The 26,088-nt window shown below is 49.2% G+C and overlaps 1 protein-coding gene across 3 annotated transcripts in view; it reads right to left on the bottom strand.

The window, feature by feature from the left end:
* Positions 1–1,755: 1,755 nt before the first annotated feature.
* The window catches only part of SNAP47 (synaptosome associated protein 47), a 51,806-nt gene continuing 27,473 nt past the window's right edge, over positions 1,756–26,088 (bottom strand). The window contains exons 3-5 of one of the 3 annotated variants that reach the window (XM_045850508.1): positions 24,945–25,435; positions 18,952–19,076; positions 1,756–4,736 (exon numbers count right to left, since the gene is read on the bottom strand). In XM_045850508.1, the coding sequence (XP_045706464.1) occupies positions 4,590–4,736; positions 18,952–19,076; positions 24,945–25,435 (763 nt within the window). In that variant the 3' untranslated portion in view covers positions 1,756–4,589. Of the gene's footprint in view, positions 4,737–18,951; positions 19,077–20,158; positions 20,398–24,944; positions 25,436–26,088 lie in introns of those variants that run through there. The other 2 variants (XR_006787087.1, XM_045850511.1) reach the window with 2 other exon arrangements.

Raw genomic sequence — 26,088 nt, 5'->3', positions numbered from 1 at the left:
ATCATCCTCTTTCCTACTCTTCCCTCCCCAGCGGGGGTCTCAGTGCCCTTGTCCCACATGCAGAACTGAACTTCCTCCAGAGCATCACTTCCATGGGAAGGTACAGCCCAAGGCTCAAGCTGGGATCTCATGGAACTGTGCTTTCTTTGCTTGTCCTCACCCCATGGTGTGGAAGCCCAGCCACTGGCTGCTTCCCTTCCCCCAGGATGACTGCCTTGGGCAGTGGGGCAGCCAGAGAGTTCAGAGGAAGGGACTCCAGGGCAACAGTCCAGAGCCATCTGTGCACACGCTGGCCACTTGGGTTTCTGCAGGCACACGACAGACACTGGCCCTTCACTCATCTAGGAAGTGTGCCCCTGCCCTACTGCTCCAGCCTGCTTGAACAGAAAGGATTGTTGGGGGGGAAATGAGTAGCTCGTCCCTCAACTCAAATTCCTCCATCCCCAGGATGAGAGGAAGAGGCAGAGGTCAGGATGAGATGGTGAGTAAAATCCAAAGAGCCCTGAGGAGTGGGTGCTGCTTCAGACCCATGACAAAACAAGCTGGAGGGTTCTGTGGCTCAGGTACCCTAGGACAGCAGCCGTGTGTCATGGGATGGTGGTCACAGCTTCAGGATGCGTGTCTACCTCTGTGGGACCCTGGATGTGCAGTCAGGACAAGAGCACAGTTTGGACCAGTCCTGCTCCCAGCTCCCTGCCCTGCAGCCAGGCTCCTTATCCAGGTCCAGTGGCCTTCACTATGGCTACTTCATGTGGTCCATGCGGCTCTCCAGCATGAGCAGCTCTTGGTGTCTGTGAATGGTCGCCTGCCCTCTCTGCCTCTCTGAGGACTTGGAGGAAGGGCAGAGCCTAACGGCCTTCTGGAAAGCAGGAACGCCCCCGCCCTCAGACAGGCTGTAGGACTAGCCCTGTGGCTTCTCACTTTCAAAGTGAACCAGAGAAAGTGCCTCCCCAGCAAGCCCACTGCTGTGCCAGGTTCCAGCCAGTGCCAAAGCTGGATGTGCATGTAGAGATCGGTTGCAAATGTGAAAACTGATGACAATTTGTGTGTCTTTCAAGTTTTACCCAAACCCACAGCTAACAAACAGGCAGCAGTAGGTGGAGGGGTTCCTCCCAGGGAGGCCAATGGGCCTCAGAGGCACCCCCCCACTCTGTCATGTGGTCTCACAAGGTTCCTGCCTCAGCAGGACAGCTATCTCCAGGCAGGCACTTCATCAGACCCCAAACCAAACCAAAGCCCCACCCCGACAGACTGCATACAGTTGGCTGTTTTGTGGTGTTTGAAAATGTCTCAAGGGCTGATGGATTTTTGTTTTTTCCTCTCTCCTAAAATTTCTGTATGCTGACTTGGGGCATCCAGAGAAAATCACTGTGAAAACTGGCATGGGCTGTCTGGTTGTTCTCTGCTCCCCACCACACCCCTCTTCCCAGCCCCACTGTTAAAGGGCCCCAGAGAGAGGAGTGCAGCCAGGGAAAGAGGCCCCCGGCTGTGGCCCTGGGCTGGCTTTGGCACTGGCAGCAGAGTCATGTGGAGGGCTCAGGCCATTCCAGTTTGGGGCCAAGGGCACTGAGTCACCCTCCAGGACAGACAGTGCTGAACAAGTGCAGCTGCAGCCTGGGGAGGTCACAGCCCCAGGCAGGTAAGCAAACGGCAACCACAGCACAGCACAGCCGCCTGCACACTGAGGGCCCATTTGAATTTTCACTGGTTGAAAGAAGAATATCAAAACAAGAATCACATTTGTGACACATAAAATTCTAGTTTCACCGGCAGTTTTATTGGAACACAGCACACCCACTGCCCCCAAGTCCATGCTGCCTTCCTGCAGACAGCAAATCTGAGGTGTTGTGACAGACCCCATACAATTTCAGAGGATGAAGTGGTTACCACCTGTACTCTCAGAGGAGGCCTGCCAAACCCTGCCCTAACCAAACAAGAGTCAGCCCTTTCTGATGAAACACTGGAGCTGTTTCGGTTCGGTTTGGCTCAGTGTGAGTCTCACAACTGCGTTAGAGGCAGGACTTGCACTATGTTCACCTCCACGTGATGCATAACTGAGCTCAGAGCACTGTCTTAAGAACTGCAAACACCATGCAGGGCAGCAACAAACTGATGCCATTACTGATAGAATTGGCAGACAGGCTCTGGGGCAGGAATATGGGTGGGGAGAGTGTCCGCCCCCCACCCCCGGGGCCAACGTCAGTGTCAGAGCATGAGCTCCAACGCAGCAGAGGGGAGCAGGACCAAAGACACAGTGTGCTTCTGCCAACAGCTCACTGCAGCCTCCATCAGACTCCAGAGGGTCTGCTGGCTTGGTGTGACTCACCTGCGGGGAGCCACCAGGGCATGTCCATTGGGATGTGAGAGATCCCAGCTTGCCTGCTAAACTCCTTCCTCTAGTCCAGCAGGAGCATCATAAGGTCCCCTCCTCTCATGTCCTTCCCCACGGCCCAAAATGAAGCCAGTGAGCCAGGTGAGGGGCAGGGAGAGAGGAAGATGGAGACTTGGCAGTGGGAGCACCACAAGGTGCTCCTATCACGTGGGGTGTGGGAGTCAAGGCATTGGAATTTATGCCCCTAGGTGAAACGGGGGGGGGCGGTACCTAGAAAGGTGGAGCTGATGCACTGGGGTGGGAAGCAGTGGGAGGGAGTGGTAAGTGCCTGGATGTAGAACAGGGCTGTAGTAGTGAGTTCTTGGTGCCATAGGAAACGGGTAAATTTCTGTGCTTTGACTCCAATCATCAATTCAGTTTGGCAGAAGGAGCCTTGGGAGGAGGCCCAGCCCTGTAATACTGACCTTGGATTCCTGGCCTCCTGACCTGTGGGGTGGATGTGCCTGTTGTCCTACATTCTATGCAGGGCTTCATCAGGGCGGCAGAAACCCAGCACTGCACAGTATGGGCACCCTGAGCCCACTCAGAATCAGAATGCAGCAGACAGAGGGCCAAGGTGAAACAGCCTCTGAGCCTGGAGGGCTGCTTATTCTCAGTTTCCAAAGACAGACCACAGTCTCTACTGATTTAATTACAGGTAGGAGTAAAAAGGGAGGGGAATAATTCTCTAAGGGGAAAGTATTTGGGTCCCACACACACCTTCATGCCCAGAGGGGCTGGGGTTTACACATCCCCAGGTGACTGACAGGGAAGGAGTGAGGCCTAGAGCTCACAGGACAGAAAGGGTGAGGCCCTGCTTCCAGAGGCGTGTCCCATGCAAGCTATGGGTGCTGGGTGGTGCCCCTTTTTAGGACACATGGGTGTCACACAGCCTGGGCAGGCTGATGGCACTCCTGAGCAGCACTCTCTGGGTGGGCAGGTTTGTTTTCCTCTCTCTGCTCAGGGTTCTCCAGGGCTGTACGTGGAGAACCCAGTCTTTGGCTCCTGCCTGCCTACCCAGCAGAAACATGTGGAGATCACAACACTCCCACTGATTCAGGCTGAGGGACTGGAGCCCGTGTGTGGGTATGTGTGCTCTGAGTGTCTGGGTGAGCCCAACTTGAGTGCACTTTCTGCACATGCACATGTGTACACATGTGTGAGTCTCTGGGTAAACCCAGCACGTGTGTGTCTTTTCTGGATTTCTGTGTGAACCTAGTGGGCACTGCAGGGCCTGTGGGTGCCTCCCAGCAGCTGCAGACACTCCCCAAGTTCTGAGGAGGCTCTCTGTGTCCATCCTCCGAGCTGTTTCAAAGCAGCCTGGGAGATGCCCACTTCTCTATGTTCCTCTCTTCCCTCTGAGGGGCCTCTCACAGACTCCAAACTGAGCAAAAAGCAGCATCAATGAGTATCTTCAAAAAACATTCTCATAGTAGCACTTTTCTTTTGTTTCTGGATAGAAATGTGGCAGTGAAAGCAAAAATCAACACTTTTTTAAACAGGTACAGTATGTACTATTTTCACATTTGGCTAAAAACTGGGGAATGAAATAGTATTTTAGGTGTTTCTATGATGACCTCAAGGTATACTGGTCTCTTAGATTCAGTTAGAAACTGGCCTGTCCACCAGAGAGATGGACAAGTGAGGGGGTTGCTGAGCGACCATGGAGTGGGCAGGTGCAGGCTGCATGGAGGTGGAGGAGGGACTTGGGATGCAGGATGCGCCTACAGCACTTAGACTACAGCACTTAGGGTTAAGAGTGAGCAGACTTCATTCACAGAGATTTAAACCTTCCCTTTACGCCTAACAATAGCAGAGAAAGGATGACAGTGCAGCTACTGGAGATGCTGGGGACCTCAGGTGTGGCCATGCAAAGCAGTCCCCGAGTGCTGGGCATAACCCACCCTGACTGCGGAGTCGTGTGGCCATGCAGGACCCACCGGGGCTCAGCTGAGTTTGAGTTCGTGGGTGCTTCCAACTCCCCAGCAATTCGAGAGGGCCTGGGCAGAACACCGTGTGCTATGTCCACAGACAGAACTCCCCTCCTGCAGCTGCACCTTGGTGCCCTGCAGGGGACCCTGCATGGCTGCCCCTGGTCTGCACAGCCGCCCTGGGTCCTCCTGGCGTCTGCATCTGAAGGCAGCATGCAGAGGTTGAGGATGACATACCAAAAAAAGTGATTCTCATCAAAAGCTCTCACTTCTGCGCTTTTGTCTTTCTAGGTCAGTTTTCTCACTCGTCGAGTGTGCTTGTCAACTGTCAGGGTTGTCTGGTCCACAGCGGTGGCGATGCTGTCCAAGGCCTCATCCTGTCTCTCCAGCTCCGCCTTGGCCTCCAAGGCGAGACCCTTCAGCCTCCCCAGGATCTGGGAGGAGCACAAAGAAAGAGGGGCTGACTTAATGTAACCTCTCAAAGACAGACGATGTTTATTTCCATCATTTTCACAATACTTAAGGAATTTTGTGAGTCAGGGGGGATGATACACCCCCATGGTGGAGCCCAGAGCCAGAGCTTGGTTTGGATCTGGGCTCTGCCGCTGACTGAGAGCTGTTAGGAGATGACGCCTTTGCCCCTGGCCTTGCTCCAGGCCACGGGCAGCAGTCTGACCACGTGTCCCTGGGGTGCTGCTATTAGAACTCACGGTGTGCTGTGTCACTGACACCTCACCACATCCTTGAGGAATTCCCGCCACAGCAGCGGGCCCATGACTGGGACCCAGTAGTTTCCAGCTACTGCCCAATCATTGTGTTCATTACCTGTCTGCACCCAAGGGTCCAACCATGCACTCAATCTCAAAATGCAATATTTAAGCCCTCACCGGTGTGGCTCAGTTGGTTGGGCATTGTTCCACAAAGCCAAAGGTCGCCGGCTGGATTCCTGGTCAGGACATATGCCTGGGCAGTGGGTTCAGTTCCCAGTTGGGGTGTTTAAGAGGCAACCAATAGATGTTTCTTTCTCACATTGATGTTTCTCTCCCTCTCTTTCTGCCTCCCTTCCTTTCTCTTTAAAATAAAATCTAAAAAACCCCCACAGTAATTAAAAAAAAAAAGCAAAATCTCACTGTCGTATGCTTGAAACCATTTCACATACAAATACGAAAGGCAGAATAGAACATGGCACAAATAACCCAAATCACATAGCACAGACCCCCACCCCTCCTGCCCCCAGTCTGAGAAACTGAGACACAAGGAAACTGACCAGGAAGCACAGGGCCTGGGGCTCTGGGAGGCAGAGAAGGGACATGGGTGAGGACACATGGAGGGCAGAGAAATGCCACAAGCCACAGTGATACCACAGGGGAGGCCGTGGGCACCCGAGGGGTAGAGGCTACTCCAGCAGCAGAGTGGGGAAGCAGGTCAGGCTGGGCTGTGGCCCCTCCCTAACTTGTGACTCATGTCATCCTCACACAGTGTCTCATAAACCAGCAAGTACAGCTGTTTTATGACAAGTCTACTGAGACGAACTGCATTGTGAAATGTACTTTAACTACATTCTTACTGAGCCTGGGCTGAAAAATTTAATATCCTCAAGATGACAAAAGGAATGATTTTAAGAGAAACTGTAATGACCAACTACTTACTGTAAATGTTAATGCCTCTTTCAGGGAAACATTCAGATCCCTGGTTAGGTTGAGAAGCAGGAACACAGAATATGAGTCAGCACGAGCGGCCATTGTCCCAGGGGTCAACCTGCCTTGTCACACAGGGATGGACGTCCTCAGGGAACAGCCTGGATGACCACCCCAGAGGACCCCAAGTTCAATATATTGATAACACGTTGTGCCCCATAATGGTATTGGCCGCAGGTCCCACCAGGTGGTCCAGGACAATGCTGCCCCTGGGACACCAGAGTGGACAGCCCCACATGGTGTTGGGGACGGCACCCCATTAGGTCACATGGCAGCTCTGTGCTGAGAATCAGGAGAAATGCCTAACCACCTGACCACCACCAAATGCCCAGAGGGCTGCTTCCTCCAGTTTTATCGCGAAACAGGGTCAAGATAGGGTGACATTAGGGCTCCCACGGTCAGCTACCTCCCCAGGACTGAGGAGGCTGCAGTGAGGTCATAGGTGTGAATGAGCTGGGGAAACTGAGTGCTCCATGAGGCACTGGATGCCACCCCCCCAACCCCCCCCATGGAGGGAAAGAGATGGGCAGAGCAAGGCTGTCCCCAGGCAGCCAAACACAGGCTGGTGGCAGAAGCAGGACCCAGCCCACACCTCTCTCCAAATACAGCACTGTCATCGGACCTTCGACACCAGACATGAGTGAGTCATGACCCCAGTGCCCAGGCTCAGCCACCACCTCTCTGCACCCCTGGGAGCTGGTGGAAACTCCATCAGCCGAATCACAACGCATGAAAGAAACAGCGCTCACCACCATGCCAGGTCCTGCCACGTTGCTTTCTCTGATCAAATGCTCCCTCTGGACTTAGCCCATCTTTAGTGTGGCAGCAAGGTGCTCTACCAGGAATGTGCACAAAATGTCCCCTGGAAGACTGGCCTGTGCCACATGCCCACACCTGAGCAGACACCCCTGGGGCCTCTCTCCTGCATTGGGTGCTGGGGCTGCATAGACCCTGCCACTCTCTGCACCATCTAGGTCACTGTCAGTCATGTCCAAGTGGGGTCCAGTTCATTTCCAACTGCACTATCCTTCAGAAGCACCAGGGCCCCAGGCTCTAAACAGCCACCCCTGGACCAAGTGGAGGGCAGAGGCGGGCTCTCAGCAGGCAGCCACTATTTCCTTCCTCGCAGGTCAGGACAGAGCTCAGAGAAGAGCCCCCCAAATCCAAATCCAGACCAGGGCCATGGCTGGACACACACTGTCACAATCCCAGGGTGCCTTCCCCTGGCTCCTTCCACACTGACATCCACTCACACAGGAAAGTACACTGTGGTCCGAGTGTATACACACACATATGTCCTGTGTCCTCACCCCCTAGCCACCCTAGTCAGATAAGGCTGAGGTACGTGGCTTCTGCTAACCTTCAAACCCACTCTGCTGTCCACACCTGGCTGAGGCTGCTGGCTGACTCACCTGTTTCCTATGTTCCTGGGATGCAGCTCCCAGGGTGGCCCTGACATGACTGTCACAGAGATACCAGGGGTCACAGTGCAATGACAGAGGTCACATCACTATGACACAGAGAGAGATGGAAAACATCCCTTAAAAAATGGCCAAAGGCCCACCACTAGAGGGGCAGGACATTCCCACACCATGGGAGGCCAGGGTCAGGGCTGTGCTGGCTTGCTGAGCCCTGGGCGATGGTGGGAAGGGGTCTAGAGTGAGGAAAGCCACACTTGTAATGTTAAATTTCCTAATATACTTTAAAAACTAGAAAATGGTACGTGTGATTAATTTTAGTAATATTTAACCCAATCAACTCCAAATAGTATCATTTCAACATGAAATTAACAAACAATTATTAATGGGATATTTTATATCCTTTTTTCCTATGAAGTCTTAGCAAGCCGGTATGAATGCTATATCTGCCATATCTCAACTTGGACCAGCCAGCTGTCAAGTGCTCAGCAGCCACATGTGGCTGGTGGCTGCTATGCCACATAGCAGAGGACCATGCTGCCACATGACAGCCTGCCCACGTACTCCCAATTCCATGACAGTCCCCGTGTGCCCCTACATGTCCCTGGGCCAGCCACCTGCTTTACTGAGCTGAGTGGACCACCTCTGCCCCCGTCCACAATGAAACAGTGGCAAAAGCAAGAACAGCTGCACCCCCATGTCTGTGGTCACTCAGCACAGTCACAGTAGGCATGTCCTACTTGTTCTGTGAGCAAGAACAGCTGACTTGCAGATGCTGAGCATTTTACTGATGCAGTACAAACAAGGGCTGGCTCTCCTGGACTTTTTGACTTAGAAATGTCTCCCAGAGGATGGCCATAACTGTAGCCCTCATTCTGTGCAGCCTGTTGAGACCCTTGGCTGCTCTGTAAAAACTGTACTTGAAATTAATTCTGCAAAAACATAAAAAGGACTTTTACTAATTGCACAAAGACAATTCCTGAGTAAAACACCAAATTACTGGTACCTCACGATGTAGGTCCCACATCTTTTTCCTTTAAGACAGGGATTGAAGTAATTAAATGGCATTGTGTGCATTCTATATAACATGGATGGAAAGAAGGGTGAATAGGAAGACTGGCCAAACCTTAAAACAGTTTTTACTTCTGTGGCCCAGGATGACAAGCTGTCTAGTCATCCACATAGGACACTGCCAGCCTCTGAAATGTCAGCCGGACGGTCAGAGGGGCCCTCCTGGGGTTCTGAGTCAAAGACCAGGCTCAAAGTAGACTCTCCTCTGAGTCTGTGCAACACTAATACACCCAGAAGTTTTCCTTCCAGCCATATTCATGCCTATGTAGAATTACCTGGTTAAAAGTGTGAGTGTTATAAGGAAATAACTTTATAAATTCCAAAGAAATACACACTCAGAAATGCACTCAGCACAGGCAAGATGGGAAAGTACCTACTGGCTGCCCAGGCCTGGTGGGGAGGGGTTCTCCCACTCCTCCACTGCAGGGTCCCTTCCCCCAAAGGTGCCATGCTCAGCAGCCTCCAGGACTGGGGAGGGGAAGCCACACACGCAGGCAGGAAGTGAGAGGCACCTGAAGTGCCCGGGACGGAGCACCCGGGACTGTCCTCTCCTGAAGGTGAAGAACCTTGACCTCGTTGCACACCAGGGCACCTCCGTCCACCTAACACCACCAGTTCAGGACAGCAACACGAGCGTGGACATGGAGACATTTTTGTCTTCCAACTACCTCCCTCTTGTTTATAAAAACAGAAAGTAAGTTATGGAAAATGGCTCATCCAGTAGGGCAGGTCCACTTACCAAAACAGATGTTTAAACGTTTGTGCCTCCCCTGAGCCACTGCTCCGAGCTCTGCAGCGAGCTGAGCCCTCCAGGGAGTTCTAAGCAGCTGTCACTGCACCAAGGGAAGGACAGAGGACACAGACGTATGGGCCTGGTGTTTCCAAAATGTCTGTAATATTCCAGTTGTCTCAACTTACAGTCAGAAAAAAGAAAATATTTGTTTTACCTCATGAGAAAATCTCTAGGATTCAGAGCATTACTACAGTATTAAGCACTTAAAGTTAGTTTAGTATAAGCTAGATTGTCTGCCCTCATCGTGTTATTAAGCTGACTCACTGCAAAACTGAATTTTCTTACAGTGAGCAATTAGCAACCATTTAAGAACAGAGCTGGGATAAATCAAGCTGTCTGCAACTTCCAACTCCCAACAGTCCTGCCGGCTGGGGTCATTAATACACTACAGAGAAGGCAAAGGGGGAAAAACAGGCTTCCAGCACTGCCGAAGCTCTGGGGGCTGTGAAGAACATTTTAGGCTACAATCTGTCACATCCAGCACTCACAGACCACCCCCATGTCCCATCAGGTCCCTCTGCATTCCTGAGGCCCTGGCATGGGGTTCTCTTCTAGGGGCCCATGTGCCCCCATCCTCACGTCCCCTCCCAGCACACAGGGCAGCAGAGCTGAGCACAAGCCTGCTGACCAAGCCAGGGGCGAGCCCGCACGGCAGGGACCAGGCCACCTCAGTCACAAGTGGCCTCTCTCTCCAACTCAAGGTCCACCTGGGGAAAGCACAGGTGAGCACTTCCTGTGACCAGAGGGGTCCTGGGAGCCAACCTGCCACCAGACCTTAAACAGTTTCCCACAATAAGAACCAGGTGAAAAGAAGAAAGGAAGACACTCAATTCCCTGAAGGTCTCTCTTACACGCGGAAGTAAGCCCTCAATAGGCAATTCTGAGTATAAAACATACGGAAAACACATTAGGTCTGAGGCTTTTCATGCTGACAGGCTTGCGACCTACTGAAGACCCAATGACACACTTGTCTGGAGCTCACAAACAACGTGCCAAAAGGTGCAGGCCCTCTCTCCTCATCTCTACACAAGCCTTCTGAAGGGGCCCTGTCCTGCAAAGTGTGGCAGGATACCGGGGAAAGGTGCAGCCTGTGCAAGGCCACAGTGGCACAAAGGTAGTCTCTGGCCACTGGAGGCCAGGCCCCCATGTTACAGAAGGGACGGGCAGATGTGCTGCTGAGGACGTGAGGTGGAACTGGTTCCCATGTTCAGTCCAGTCCTTCTCCTCAAACCACACAAGCCAACTTCCCAGCCTGAACTGAAAGCCAACTAACACCTGCCATTTAAAATGATATCAGCAATGGAAACAGAGGAGTTGAACGACACTACACATCACCGGGACCTAACAGATCCCCAATCAGCTGAGCACAGACATCCTTCCCAGGTGCGCACAGAGGTCGCCAGGGCTGCCGGTGTGCTGGGCCCTAGAACAAGCCTCAACTGCAAAGAGACTAAAGTAACAGAAAGTAAGTTCTCTGGCCACTGTGGGATAAAACTAGAAATCTATAAAACTAGAAAATTCATAAATATGTAGAAATTAACATTCTTAACCAATAGGTCAAAGAGAAATTAGTAAAATTTTTTGAGACAAATGAAAATAAAATATAACATACTAAAATACTAGAAACCAAGTCCAGAGACTTACTCCAGAATGCAAAGGTGGTTCACTGTGTAAGAAAATCAACGGCTATGACAAACCACATTACTAGAACACCAGCACACCGAGGGAGGAAGACACTGGTAAAACCCCACGTGCCTCAGGGAAGCCCTGGGTGGTGAGCCGGGAGGGTAGTGCCCAGTGCTGCCAGTGGATGGGTAGTAAGTAGGGAGCATAGCTCCAAGGAGGCCCTCCTAGACATCACCCCATGTGTCTCTGCATCTGGCTGTTCCCTATCTGCATGCACCCTTTGTGTCCCTACATGGAGTGAGTTCCTGCACTGTGTGAGTAGCTCTCATGAACTACCAAACCTGAGAGGGGTCATGGGAACCCCCCAGACCTGTAGCCCGTTGGTCAGAAGTGCAGGTTGTTGGGGACCCCACTGCAGCTGGCGTCTCAAGGAGGGGCAGTCCTGCTGAGGAGCAGGCCCACGGTGGGGCCTGTGCTAACAATGGACAACTAATTAATGCCAGAACTGGACTGCAGTTCACCAGCTGGGCTTGGTAGAATTGCATCAAAGGGCATTACCAAGAAAGTTAAAAGACAACCTACAGAATGGGACAAGTATTTGTAAATCACATATCTGAAGAGGGTTTGATATCTGGAATATATAAGGAACTCCTACAACTTAAACAAAAAGATAAACAACCAATTAGCAAATGGGAAAAGAACTTGAACAGACACTTCTCCAGAGAAGACATATGAAGGGCCCATGAACCATGAAGGGATGGTTCACAACGGCAGTTGTCAGGGGTGCACAGATCAAAACCACAATGAGAGCCCTTCACATCCACCAGGATGGCTATTACAATTTTAAATTTTTCAAAAAGAAAATCTCAAACTGTGTTGGAGACAATATAGAAAAACTGAAATCCTTATGCATTGCTGGTGGGAATATAAAATGCTGGAGCTACGATTAAACACAATTTGGCAATTCATCAAAAAGCTAAACATAGAATTACCCTGAGAACAGGCAATTTCACTCCTAGGAATATGCCCCAGAGAGTGGAAAGCAGGACTCACAGACGACATACAACAGATGCTGTGCATGGATGCTCACAGCAGCAGAGTCACAAGGGTCACAGGCAGAAGCAACCAGGTATCTATCAACAGATAAATGGGTGAACAAAATATGGTATCCATACAACAGAATATTATATACCCATAAAAAGGAAAGAAGTTCCAATTCATTCTGCAAAATGGATCAGCCCTGAAAACACAATACTAAGTGAAAAAAGCCAGACACAAGGGAAAACTATGGGATGCACCTTAGAGGAGGTGCTCAGGACAGGCAAATGCAGAGACAGAGGCGATTAGTGGTGCCCAGGGGGTGCAAAAAGGGGAAGCAATTTTGGAAGCATCAATGGTGGTGATGGTTGTATATTTTGAATGTAATTAATGCCACTGAATTGCACACTTAAAAAGGTTAAAATGAAAAAATTTGTATTATATATGTATTTTACCATAATAAAAAACATGGCTGTAGTCGATATAAATAATATACATCTATAACCTTCCATAGGCAGGCACTCAGTAACAGAACGATCAAACACCTACTTTTAGGACTCAAGGTTCACTGAAATGCTGACTGAGAAGATAGGAAAATATTCCATAGAGAACAAGTCATCCTCTGTTCCAAATGCCAGAGTGTGTTTCCTGCGCCCACATACCCCCACCACAGCCACAGCTGCTCTGGGAGAGGCTCCCTGGGATGCTGGCATGGTCTGGATTCCTGGAGCTCCTTATCTGGCAGCCCCTTCCCATCCACAATTCTCAGGACATTGGAAGGACGGACACATTCCCAAGACTCATATGCCCTGAGACCATGCAGCCCAGATTGAGCCATGGCTTCTATGCAAGGGAGGTTCAGCGCACCTGCCCAGCCTCTTGTCTGCTGCAGACAGCCACAAGCTGGGCAGGCCTTCCCACTCTGAACAACCATGGCCTCAGACAACATGGCCCATGCTAGCGAGGTGACCACATTCAGCGTGACAAGAGCTGACGGCTGTTCTGGGGACTTCAGAGACCACAGCAGGCAGGGTGGGGCAGGGGGTGCTGTGTGTCTGTCAAAGCAGTGCACACAGTTACCAGTGACCTAGTTAACCAACTTTGCAGACAGAAAAATCATGAATGAGTAATTAAAAGGCGTGACATTTTAGTTTTTGCCATGGACAGTGGGGACTGAAGTCAGGGCCTTCCTTGCCTTTCATCCATGGTGATTGAGGCCACGGGAGGAGCAGCCCACCCCCGTCTAAGGGCCAACAGGGCAGGGCCAGGACCCCAATTCCTAACCCAGGGCTTATCCTGGGGCATGTGTCATCCTACTAAAGTGCCAATGGTGTCTGGATGTCAGAAGTTACTAGCACCTTTTCCCAATTACCAAGTATGGTTTTAACATTTAGAAATGACATAGGATGTTATGTCAGGAACATTTATTTGTTATTCACAATTAAAGTAACAGTGGACCAGCTCACTGGCATATCTAGACTGGTATCAAAGCCGTAAATAAAAACAGCATCATAAAAACCTCCCCCACAATTAAAGAATGAACAGACAGGCAGAGGTTCCAAAGGCACACGACAAGAAAAGAAGCTGGGGGGAATGGGCAACGGTCTGAAGCTGTCCCACCACTCCTCACCCAGTCCTCAGTGACTCCAAACTGCTTACAGGACACAGTCCTGACCACCTACCTGCCTGGCAGGAAGGTCTCACTGTCTGTGCCACATCCCTTGCAGGTCGACAGCCACCTGTCTTCCTAATGCATTGGTGCTGCTGCACAGCTGACATGAGGACACCCTGCTGGTCACTGAGTCGCTGTGCACTAATAGTGAACACGCTAACCACTCAGACATTTATTTGGGGCTGAAGAACACTGGTTAAATACGATCCTCTTACTGTGATTAGGTCTACAAGAAATGACTGATGCTGTTGATGATTTCCTTTGCTATGCAAAAATGTTTTAGTTTGATGTAGTCCCATTTCATAATTTTTCTTTTGTTTTCCTTGCCCAGGGTGCTATATCAGAAACACTATTGCTACAACACATGCCTGACATTTTCCTGCCTATGTTTTCTTCCAGGATTTTTATGGTTTCAAGTCTAACATTTGTCTTTAATCCATTTTGAGTTTATTCTTGTGTATGGTGTAAAAAGGTGGTCTAGTTTGCCCTGGCTGGTGTGGCTCAGTGGACTGAGTGCCAGCCTGCAAACCAAAGGGTCACCGGTTTAATTCCCAGTCAGGGCACATGCCTGGGTTGAGAGCCAAGTGCCCAGTAGGAGATGCGCAAGGGGCAACCGCACATTGATGTTTCTCTCCCTCTCTTTCTCATTTCCCCTCTCTAAAAAGAAATAAAATATTTTTTTAAAAAAGGTGGTCTAGTTTCATTTTTTGCACATCTGTCTAATTTTCCCAGTACCATTTACTCAATAGACTATCCCATCGTATGTTTTTGCCTCCTTTGTCAAATATTAATTGACTATAAAGGTGTGGGTTTATTTCTGGGCTTTCTATTCTTTTCTATTGATCTATTTGCCTGTTTTTATGCTAGTACCACATTGTTTTGATTACGATGGCTTTGTAGTATAATTTGATATCAAGTAATATGATTCCTCTAACTTTGTTCTTTCTTGAGATTGCTGAGGCTATTTGGGGTCTTTTATGGTTCCACATTCATTTTTGGAATATCCTAGTTTTGTGAAATATGCTATTGGTATGTTCACAGGGATTGTATTGAATATATAGATTGCTTTGGGTAGTATGGACATTTTAATGTTAATTCTTTCTATCCATGAGCACAGTATATGCTTCCACTTTGTCTACCTTCTTCAATTTCTTTCCTCAGTCTCTTATACTTTTCAGAGTACAGATCTTTTACATCCTTGGTTAATTTATTCCTGGGTATTTTCTTCTTTTTGAAGCAATTGTGAATAGAACTGTTTTCTTAGTTTGCCTTTCTGATAGTTCATTACTAGTGTTTAATGAAAAAACAACCCACTGAATGGGAGAACATATTCTCCAATGATACATCTGATAGGGGTTAATGTAAAAAAACTTTAAAGAACTTGTAAAACTCAACACCAAATAACAAACAATCCAATTAAAAAATGGGCAGAGAACCTGAAAATACACTTCTCTAAAAGCAACATACAGATGGCCAGTAAAACAAAGGAAAAGATGCTCAATGTCACTAGTCATCAGAGAGATGCAAATTAAAATCACAATGAGATATCACCATACACCTGTCAGAATGTCTATCATCAACAAATCAACAAACAAGTGCTGGAGAGAATATGGAGAAACAGGAACCCTGGTGCACAATCACCAAGATTTGGAAGCAGTCCAAGTACCCATCTGTATTAGAGTGAATAAAGCAGCTGTGATATACCTACACAGTGGAATCCGATGCAGTAGAAAAAAAAAAAAGGAACCCTTTGCGATAGCATGGATGGACCTGGAGGGCATTATGCTGAAATAAACTAGTTATATAAAAACAAGTACCATATGATTTTGTTCACCTAATGGACAAAATGAATAAAAGCAAAATGGAGACAGACCCATAGACAGAGAGCAGGCTGCATGTTGGGGGCAAGGAGAGAGGTTGAGGGGCTGCGAGTGTGGAGGGATTGAGATAAAAGAAAACAGAGAAAACTCATGGACACAGACAGCGGTGTGGTGACTGCCAGGGAGAGAGGGTGGGAGGAGGCAGGAGAGGATAAATGGTGATGGAAAGAGACTTGACTTAAGGTGGTGAACACATAACACAGAGTACAAATGTGTTGTATAAATGTGCACCTAAAACCTGTATAATTTTGCTAACCAAAGTCACCCCATAAACTCAATAAGAAAGAAAAAAAGAAAAGACTTTTTTTCCAGGACTATGAATTAGGACAAGTTTCAATATCAAGGAACAGAGAATAGGGGGAAATGGCCAGGATGCCAGTCACTTGAGATAAAATGTATTCTATCATTTCTTTAAAAAACAAAATGACTTGAGTTTCTTAAGATAGTTTCAGAGCCAGCAGGGAACCACGCACTCTTTTCTGCCCTAGAGTTACTGCAGGAAAGTCCCTCAGAGTCGCTAGCACAGGAGCCTGTGGAACATGCTCCACTGGGTTGGCAGGCAGGGGTGGGAGGTTGGGGTGGGGCAGCGCCCAAGGCCCCAGGGAAGCAGTGGGGTCACCTCCCACCCCACCTTGGCGAGGCTGCCTCTGAAGTTAAATGCTTCTCTTCACACCAGCCCACCCATTGTCTTCATTTTCCAGTGAATAGACTTTAATTGAACTGAATGTATCACCTCAGTTTTTCTTCTAATTTTTGTGTTTATTGTTTCTAAAGATATTAGACACAACAGGCAGACTACAAGCCCTAATATAATCAGACAGAAAGTTCACATCTATGACCTAAAACCTTCCCTGAAGCCCATACTGTGCACCCTCTTTACCGGGAGGGAAGGGTCCCTGCAGCTCTCAGTGCAGGGCCCAGAGTTCCCATGACGCCCTCCCCGCAGCCGCAGGGTGGGGGCTGCTGCACCTGCCTGCAGCAGCCAAGACAGCAGACCCATGACAGCTCCTTATCTAGCTCTTTTGGTGAAAGAGGGAGGCGGGGTGAAGAAAAACCAAGTGCAGGACGAGACGGAGGAGTGGAGGTTCAGAAGTCACTAAGAAAATGGCCATGAAACCGAGATGCCCTCAGAGGAAGTCAGATGTGGTTTTATTTTGTCATCTCTAAATGCTGCATCCAATATGTGGCAGCAGCACACACTGTAACAGAGAGCCACAGTTCCGAGGCAGGGACACCCACACACCACCAAGCACGACCCTGCGCCAAGCACGACCCTGCGCCCCCCCGACGCCCCCATCCGGAAATCAGGCGTGCAGGTTCTCCGCACCAACTGCCATGGAAGACCTGCTTCACAAAATGACTCGTCCAGCATTTGTAGCGGGGGAAAAAAAAAAGCTGAATTGGGGGTGCTCTTGCATCGTTTGCTCCCCCCAAATTGAACTCATTTCTCCTCATGATTGGGCTTCACTACGCGGCGCAACCTCGCCTCTAACAGGACACGTGATTGACGTCTAGACGATCATCTCTCCCGGAAGCCAAGTTCCCCGGCAGAAGGGGGCCAGTCCCAGGAGAAAGCCCCGCCCCTTGACCCTCCCCGCCCCGTCCCCCTGCTCTGGTCCCCACTTCCTCCCCGGAGCGCCCAGTGCAGAGCCCTGACTCATCAGCCCTCACACACTGTTGACTGCAGGCTGGCCACGCACAGAGCGCTCACCCGGCCGCGGCAGGGTTCTCTGTGGACGGGCACTCTTGGATGCCCGGCAGCCTTCAGAACTAACAGTTGAGCCCCCACACCTCCCTTCTGAAAGCCGCTCCGTGCTCACCCTCAGCGGGCACCCTGGGGCCCAGAGGAGCCCTCTCAACCACAGCACAGCGGTGATGGGGAGCGCTGGGGAGCGAGGGAGTCCCAGACTCCTACAGCCTGAGCCGATGCTCTGGTCCCCCTCTCAGGGCGTGCATCGCAGCCTTCCCAGGTCAGGGGTTCTCAGTCCAGAGCTAGGAGGGCTGCGCATTCTGGAAGTGATGGGGAACCTGCCCCACTTGGTAGCTGCAGCTAAACAGCAGCATTTCTGTGTCATTACAAAAACTAAGTTAGAGCAGGAAGAAAACTGACAAATCATGTATATTTAAATTACCCCACAGCAAAGATGAATATTTTTTTCCCCAGATGGAAAGGGCTAAGCCTCGGAAGTCCATGCCTGGGCAGACATACAGAAAACAGGCCCCAAGCATGCAGTCTTCTTGCCCTGGTGCAGTGTGCAGCTGACAAACTGGTCTGTCCAAAGAACAGTGGGCCTCACAGGCCTGAGAGCTGTAAGCTGACTTCAGGGCACTGGGGCAGACAGCATATTCCCCACCCATATTCCAAGATACCAAGTTGGGAAGGCACAACTGCAAAACCTCATTCAACAAATAAACTGCTAAAGAGAAAGGAAAGTCGACAGGGAGAAGCTGTGCACTAAGGCACCTCCCTGGACACAATGCCCGGCCTCATGCTCTGAGTTCAAGTGCACAGCACATTTCCTAGGAGGACAATGGTCCACTGGTGCACTGGCTTCCTGTCAGGTGACTCCAGGGTATTACTTTTTATTTTTTTAAAGTGAGTATGGTGTGATGTTGGTTTTTAAAAACAGTTCTTATCTTTTAAACAGGAACACTGGAATATTTAGAAAATGTCTATTTGCTTCAAAATTATTAAAAAGGGGGGAAAGCCATTGTATTATCCAGCAATAACATAAGAAGACAAACTAAAAGTATTTCTATCAAATATTTAGATTTCAACTCCCTATACACGAAGTGGCAAGTCTCCTCAGAATCCAGTCGAGTACTTTCAGAGAGCAATGACAGAGTAAATGTCCTCAATTGGATGCACACACAGCACACAACCTGATAACACATACACCACACATGTATGCACACACTACATATAACACATTACAGACTCACAGCAGAAATGCATACACGTGCACACTACACACAGCACACACACCCCTACAGACATACAACATACACATGCACTGGCTCAGCAACATGCACACACACATTCATAACATGTATAGACTCAACACACGTATACAAATGTAAAGATTCACAACACACATGTATATGAGTATACCAATAGCACATGTACACAGCACATGCAATAGAGAAGTAGCACACATAGCACTTACACATATACAGAATCACTGCACAGACACACACAGCCCACATGCATGTACATTAGCACATGTGCATACACATACATGACTGTGTGTGTCTGCATGCACAGAGCACAAGGACTAGAGATGGGTACGGCCTTTTCCTCCCTTCTCCTGCTGCAGGATAAAGAGCACACTGGGAGGTGCCCCAGCTGCTCTTGTGGGTGAGAGGCAAGCACAACCCTGGAAGAGTTGTTTCCAGGCAGGAAAGAGAAGGGAGTCACCTGCAAGGGAGGGTGCAACCCCCAAACGCACATTACCTGTCTCAGTTCCTGGGTGTCTTCCTCAGCAATGAGTGGCTCTCTTGTCTGCAGCTGCAGCAGCCCACCTTCTTGGTTCCCAGAGGAGGGCTCTTGTGGCCTGACACAGTCCATTAGCCCGGACGCTACAATGAAGGCAAACAGCAGCTACACCTTCCATAACTTGCACACAATGCAAAAACACTCCTGATTTGACCAAGCTCATGCCCACTCTATGGGCCAACAAAGCTTCCTCACCAGCTTCTCTCCATTTGCAGTCTCTGTACTTGCTGGCCTTTGTCCTGAGGCTCCACTAAGCGGAGCAGCTGTGGGGCCCACCCAAGCCTTGCCCTCCACTCCAGTCCCAGTGGCTTCCTTACCCCACCTTGGTCCCAGGAAACACTGTCAATACCGAGGCTCTGGTTCTATAACTGGCTCTCAGAAGAAAGGCCCCTAACCAAGAGTGGTCATTTTCTTTATGAGAAAAGACTATAGATTTGGAGTTTAAAACAGTGCTGGTTGAACCCCCATGAAACCCACAGGATTCTGCAGGTCTGGAAAGTAGAGGGGATGGCCAGGTAGCTAGCCGAGCACAGGGGACTATGGAGCCAAGAGGACAGCCACTGCTCAGAACAGGTTTCTACTCACACAGCACCTGCCTGGGTAACGTCCCCAAGGGGCAGGAGGACAGCCTGGTCAGAGTGCTAATCAGGTGGCTCACAGCCCCTCCCACAGTGTGCCACCTGTCCTTTATTTAAAGAACTGACTCTACCCACACCCTGGCATGTCAGGTCCAGATAAGAAATCAACTGGAGCCTGCTGCCAGCCCCTCTGCACAGACCACCGCAGGGATGGAGCATGACTACTAATCATGGCACTGGGGAGGACAGCAGGTAGCAGAAGGTGCCCTGATCTGAGACCCAACACCAGCTCCTCTGAGCAGCCTTCTCTGCTCCAGGGAATAGGGAATGTGGGGCACAGCAGGGCCAACAGGTGACCCCAGTGGCAGCCAGCAGAGCTGCCCTTTGTCAGAGTGGCCTGGAGCAGCTGCTAAGGAGAGGAGAGGAGCAAATCTGTTGGGGTAAGGCTCTCACTGGGCCCAAAGGGCTAGAGCCCAGCTGGTGTTTAGGACACACTGACTGTGCCAGCCCCTCCTCACCGGAGGTCAGCCACCCCCAACGTGCACACAAACACCCCCACTATTCCCATTTCTTAAAATAATTCTTACAAATAACACTCCCTGAGAGTGTCTGGCCTCGTTCAGGACGAATGTAGGCTGGAATGAGGACAGGAAGGAGATTTCTCAGGGTCCCAGGAGCAAAAGGGTTATGCCAAGTGGAGTCGGCTCAGGAAGCAAAAGAGGAGCAAGTCTGCTGGAGGCAGGGCCCTGGCCCTCTCTGTGCAGGGGACAAGGGCACCCCACACAGAGTTGCCACATTCACACTGCATCTCCAAGTCTGAAAGAGTCTCACAAGACAAAACATGCATTAAAATGTCTGCAGTTGTAGTCCATTCTTTAGAAAGCACTGGTCGAAACCCCTCTAGTCTAATGTTGTAGCTTGTGTTCTAGACTTGCTAAGGCCCCACCTGCACTGGCACCCCAGGGCTACTAAGGAGCACAGTGTCCAGTCCAGCGTGGTCTGAAGTGCTGCGCACTGGGAGGTCACTTTTCTAAAGTGCACCCGCAGCAGAACACCTTCAGGGCCAGGTCAAAGCTAGCATGGCACAACTGAGGCAGTGTCCTCCTAGTTGTAAGTTAAAGGAGAGGCCACCTGATGTGCGATGTTAAAGCATTATCAGTGATGGCAAAGTGCACGTCACCAGCCTATGAGAACAGCAGTTCTCAGCCCAAGGGGTGAGGAGTACCTCACTCAGCAGAGTGGCCCTATCCACTGCTCCACCCAGCTGCGCCTATCTGGCAGAGGGCTATCTCCCAGTGCTACGAACGGCAGCATGTCCTGCAATCCAGGCCTTTCCACCAGCAGCGACATGGGTATCATTATGTTTGCCCACCTTTTAATGAATTTGCTTGGAACTACCCCTGCTGTTTACTTTTTCAGCCTCTTCCCCTGCCAGGATCTCCTGACTAGCTCCTGTGAGCAGAGGTCCCACCCACACACATTGCGCAGGGCTGTGCTCTGGCACCCGCTTCCATACCCGCAGCTGCACTACTGAGAGAGGCTTACTCTTTGAACATTTAACCAAAGGGTATTGATGAGAAAGCCAAAATGGAGGATGTTTCTTCCTGGAATATACTAAGGCAGAGATGTTTTTCAGGACAAGCTATGGGTTCGGGGGACCCCTCCCAGCCCAAGGCTTTGGCCACCCCTGGTGCTCCATGTTGACAATGGAGTGGCTGACTTAGCTACCTCAACGCCTTGAAATATCTTCTGAGAAAAATTAATTTGGTTCAGTATTAGATGTTTTTTGTCTCTAAAGTCATTAATTATCTCTGTAAACCAAAATAAGCACACATTGTTAAAACTACAAGGGAACTTATAGATGGTTCACTTTCCAGGAAGGAGGAGACATCAAGGGGACCTGGCTGAGCAGTGGAAGCAGCACCAGAAGGCAAATGTGAGGCAAGATTTCCTAACGGTGAGTGAGCAGGTGACCAAGACATCTTAAATCGGGTGGTTGGGGGAGGACTCTCTTAGAAGGTGAGTAAACACCAAAGACAAAAAATTAGTGTCAAAACCCTTGACAGTACCAGGCGTGAATCCCGTTCCAATGGAGATGGGTCAGTGGGCCTCCTCCCAGACCCGCCACCCCAGCACCGGGACACAACCTGGGAGCAAGCTGCTGCTCCTAAAAACCATCAAGGCCACCAAAGCAAGAACAGCTGACCAACTGACAACGTCAGGAAGGGTGCAGGAGACACAATACTGAAGTATCACGTGGGGTCCTGGAAGAGTAAACTGTGAGACAATCTAGATAAAATATAGACTTATGAGAATAGCAACAAATCCATGAAATTCGCTGATTATGACAATGAATGACACTAATGTCAGGTGACAATAAGAGGAGACACGTGAGAACTCTAAACTATCCTTGCAACTTTTTCTGCTAGCCTGACACTATTCTAAAACTTTGAAAATTATTTAAAAGATGCTATGCAGAAAAACAGCAATTTGCAACAGTTCTTCCCTAAGGTGAAAATCTCCCATCTGTGTTGTGCCCAGCCCTCACCTGCCCTCACAACATAGTACCTCAGAGGTCTCTCTGGAAGGTTCTTCTAGGTACCCACCCTGGGCAAACATGGATCTCCTGTTACTAGACTGCCACCTTCTGGCCACATATTTCACCCAAACACCTCATCCAGTAGAGGAAGACATCTCTGAGTTGTCAGTCAACATGCCCACCCTCCGCTGTCCACAGTCTCCAATGTGGACCAGTAAGGCAGAGGTGATGGCAGACATGATGCAGAGGCTATGGTGAGATGCTGGCTCCCTTTGCTAGGGCTTGGAGAGGACACTGAGAAGTTCCCAGCCAGTCAGATACCATCTTGCTTACTGAACTCAGCATGCTGGCTTCTTCCAAACGTATCAACTCCTAGTCACCAGAGCCTCTCCAAACCTACAGCTGTTGATGCATCAACACCATGAGGCAGGGTGGCCTCACTAAGGGAGGATGGCCTGTCCCACTCGGTGCAGGTGCAGATCCCCACAGGGACCCCACCCAGAGGCTAGTTAGCCCCAAGGTGAAAGTCCACGTGTCAGCTCATTCCACAAACATTTGATCCACCACTGAGACAGGCCAGGACACAGTGCTTCAGCCCAACCTTAATCCCCATGTTGTTGTCAAGGTATTGGATAGAGAAGGCCTAGCACTGCTGGCCTGAGGTAAGGGAGACATCCTAGACAGTGTGGTAGACCTGGTGCAATCAGTTGAAAGGCCTTCAAAGCAGATCTGTGGCTTTCCAGAGGAGGAGGAGGTCTGGCCGGGGTCAGCAATCTTAGCCAGCCCTTCTTGAAGCAGACCCTGGGAACTCACCCTCAACCCTCTTCCTCATCTGCCTGTGAATGCAAAGGCCCAGCACTTACTTCCTGCTCCTCCCCAGCCTGTCTGCCACCTGGGCATCAGGATCAGAGTGTGCCATCCACCCTTCCATGGCACCCAGCAGCAAACCCAGCCATTTTGTGTAGCATGACCTTGTGCCATATGTGGCGTGTTTGCATCTGCCACCTCATTCCCTATGTTCTCTTGGAAACCATCATGCATAACTAACTCACAAACATGTGGAAACTGTGAGAAGGAGGGCTGTGGGTTCCCTCCCCCCCAAGACTGTGGGTGCCTGGCACCATGCCTGGCACTACGGGGTTCTCCATCAGCGCTGGTAGAACTAGCGGCTGACAGCACTCTGTGTGTGGTCCCTCGAGCCAGGACCTTGCCCCCCTGCTGAGGCCCCTCCCAGGGGAAAATGCAGTGGGGTGAATCAGTCAAAACTGGGGCATTAGAGCAGCTGGCCAGATGGGTTTATACATGGTCTTGCCTGAAGGGCCCTCTGCTCAGGGTCTTCAGGCAAAGTCACATGCAAGGTCAAGGCCTTTCTGGTCCTTTTATGGGCCAGCTTCTGAGTCTTGCCTTGAGTGAGGGACCAAAGAAAAACCAGAAATGCCAAGAAAGTAAGTTTTTAAATTCAGTTTGTACATTAACATTCTAACATTCTGGATCTTACTAGACTAGATCTGTTATCAGGGTATTTCTTTTTGAAACTTGAAGCCATCTAGAATAATATAAACATATTCTATGTTAGGGAATAGGTTACATATTAGAATTAAAATCAATCACTTCAGAGAAAAAAAAGAAAAGGAACCAGAATAGTAACAAACATCTCTCTTAATTTAACAGACATCCAGGAATGAAAGCTAATAAGGAGAGACTATACCTGTCCAAAAAAATCACAGTAAGTACTAAAGTAATATTACCTATAATTCTAGTATTAGAAAACAGTATTTTATGACTTTGAGATTTCTTAAACAGGGCTCAAAAACAAAGTTAAAGGGGAAAATGGTGGGCCTGACCACAGCAAAAGTACCGATTTCTGCAATGGAGGCTGACGGTCCGGGAGAGCACTGGCCTCTCAGGTCAATACAGGATGAGTATCTAGAACAGGTAAGGAACTCCTGCAAATCAGATAAACAACAAATGGGAAAAGAACCCAAAGAACCTGAACAGTCAATCCACAGAGAAAAAACCTGCAGGGCTAAAAAGCAAATAAGCATTCGATGCTCTGTCTCACAATCAATTAAAGAAATTGAAATAAAAATACCATCAAGATGCCACAGAACACCTGTCAGAATGGCAAAACTGGGAAGTCAGACAACATCAAATTATCCTATGCTAGAGAGGAGGCTGGAACCCAAGAACCTTGAGATGTGTGGACATGTGACATATCCACATGTCTTGCCTCCCACTGAACCCCACTGGCCACCCCAGCTATACCCTCCACATCCCACAGAACTGCAAGTGGACACCGCGGGCACACTGCCAGGGGAAGTCAGGCTTTCTGAGTTCCTCACAGATGCCACTTGAAGCACACAAGACACTGCAGTTTGCATAGATTCCCCACCTAAACACACACCTGGAAGGTGGTCTGGGAAGACCTCAATCAAAGGTGAAGGCAAACAGGAGTGAGGCTGAGTCAGGGTTGGGGGAATGGAGACAAAACAGGGCAGGTAGGGCTGGTGCCAATTAAGATCCTGAAGTACTGGTTCTCAACACAGATGGAGGAGAGTGAAAACTCCTAACTCAGACTTTCCCTTTGTTCTGAAAGGATCACCCAAACCCTTTCAGACCTATTTGGAAAATGAAATGACTTGAGATTCACAGTTGGCAAGTACTAAGGAAAATGGCCTGAAGTTATTTTGATTTGCAAACAAGTGGGAAGTTGCTGGGGGGCTGGAACCAGCAGCTGCTCCCAGGGAAGCACCAGGTTAAGGGTGCACCAGGGCAGGCTGGGTATGTCTGGGCTGCCAGAGGTCTGGGCACAGACTGTGCTCATGCTCACTCACCTGCCTGCCAGACTGAGTGGCCCTTCTCTGCTGTGGAAGAGGCTCCAGGGCTTCTGAGCATCATGGCATCTTCTAAAAACTCGATCTTTTTGCTGAACTGCATTTCCAAAACAGGGATCACCTCTGGCATCCTGGCAGATATCAAATGAAAAACTATGTCTGGCTTCCCGATGAACCTCTGGCGGATGCTAACTTTATAACGTGTGTGAACCTTAATGTCATCTACATCTTCTCTCTCAAATCTGTGTATAAGCGAAGAATTTGAGTCATGGATTTCTAATCCAGAAACAAGGATGGTGAGCCTTCCTGGTTTAACATGAGATTCTGTTTTCTGGGAAATAACAACAGGTATTCTGATCACTATCCCTTCCTTTCCAAGAGCTTTGGAACTAGCTGTTGAGGAGCCTTCTCTGAGCTCTGTGTCAGACGGCACCTTCCAAAACTTGAAGCTAAAGGGCCACCAAGAAGGAGATTCCAGTTCTGTCAGCAACCTGCAAGATCAAACAAAACACAAAACACTGGGTCAGTCAAATTGTAATAACCTTTTTAAAATGTGGCTTTTATATTAGAAAACATTTTACTATTTTACAGTTTTCTTTTGCACAAGTTCTCCATGAAGCAGAAAGAGAAGGAAGGATTATCCCATGGTTTGGGAAAGACACCTAAGGCTAAAAGCAGTAGGGCATCTGCCCACACACACAAACCTAGTAATGCGGTGGACACACAACAGAAATTCGCATCTTCTGACTAGAATGTCACTCTTACCACACTTGACTCTGGCTAATTCTGACTCAAAATAAATCCTGATCTTAATCTCTAGAGAGCAAATATAACTTTTGGCAGTCATCTGTACTGTCTAATATGGCACATATGGCTGCTGGACACCTGAAATGTGACTGATGTAATAAGAAACTGAACAGCATAGCTTTAAAGTAACCACTAATAATACCATCAGATATATCTAAAAGTCAATAAAAGAGGGGAAAAGTAGAAGCAGGGTTGGAAAAATAAAGGAATAAGGATCAAACAAAATAAACAGAAAATAAAGAAATAAGATGATAGAATTAAATACAACCATATTAGTAATCACATTAAATAAAAATGGACTAAATTCTCTAGTTAAAAAGCAGCTAATAAACCAGAG

This window comes from Phyllostomus hastatus, unplaced genomic scaffold (genome assembly GCF_019186645.2).
Source record: "Phyllostomus hastatus isolate PE091 unplaced genomic scaffold, TTU_PhHast_1.1 phas_contig_81, whole genome shotgun sequence".
Lineage (NCBI taxonomy): Eukaryota > Metazoa > Chordata > Mammalia > Chiroptera > Phyllostomidae > Phyllostomus > Phyllostomus hastatus.
This window is presented reverse-complemented; position numbering and strand designations above follow the sequence as displayed.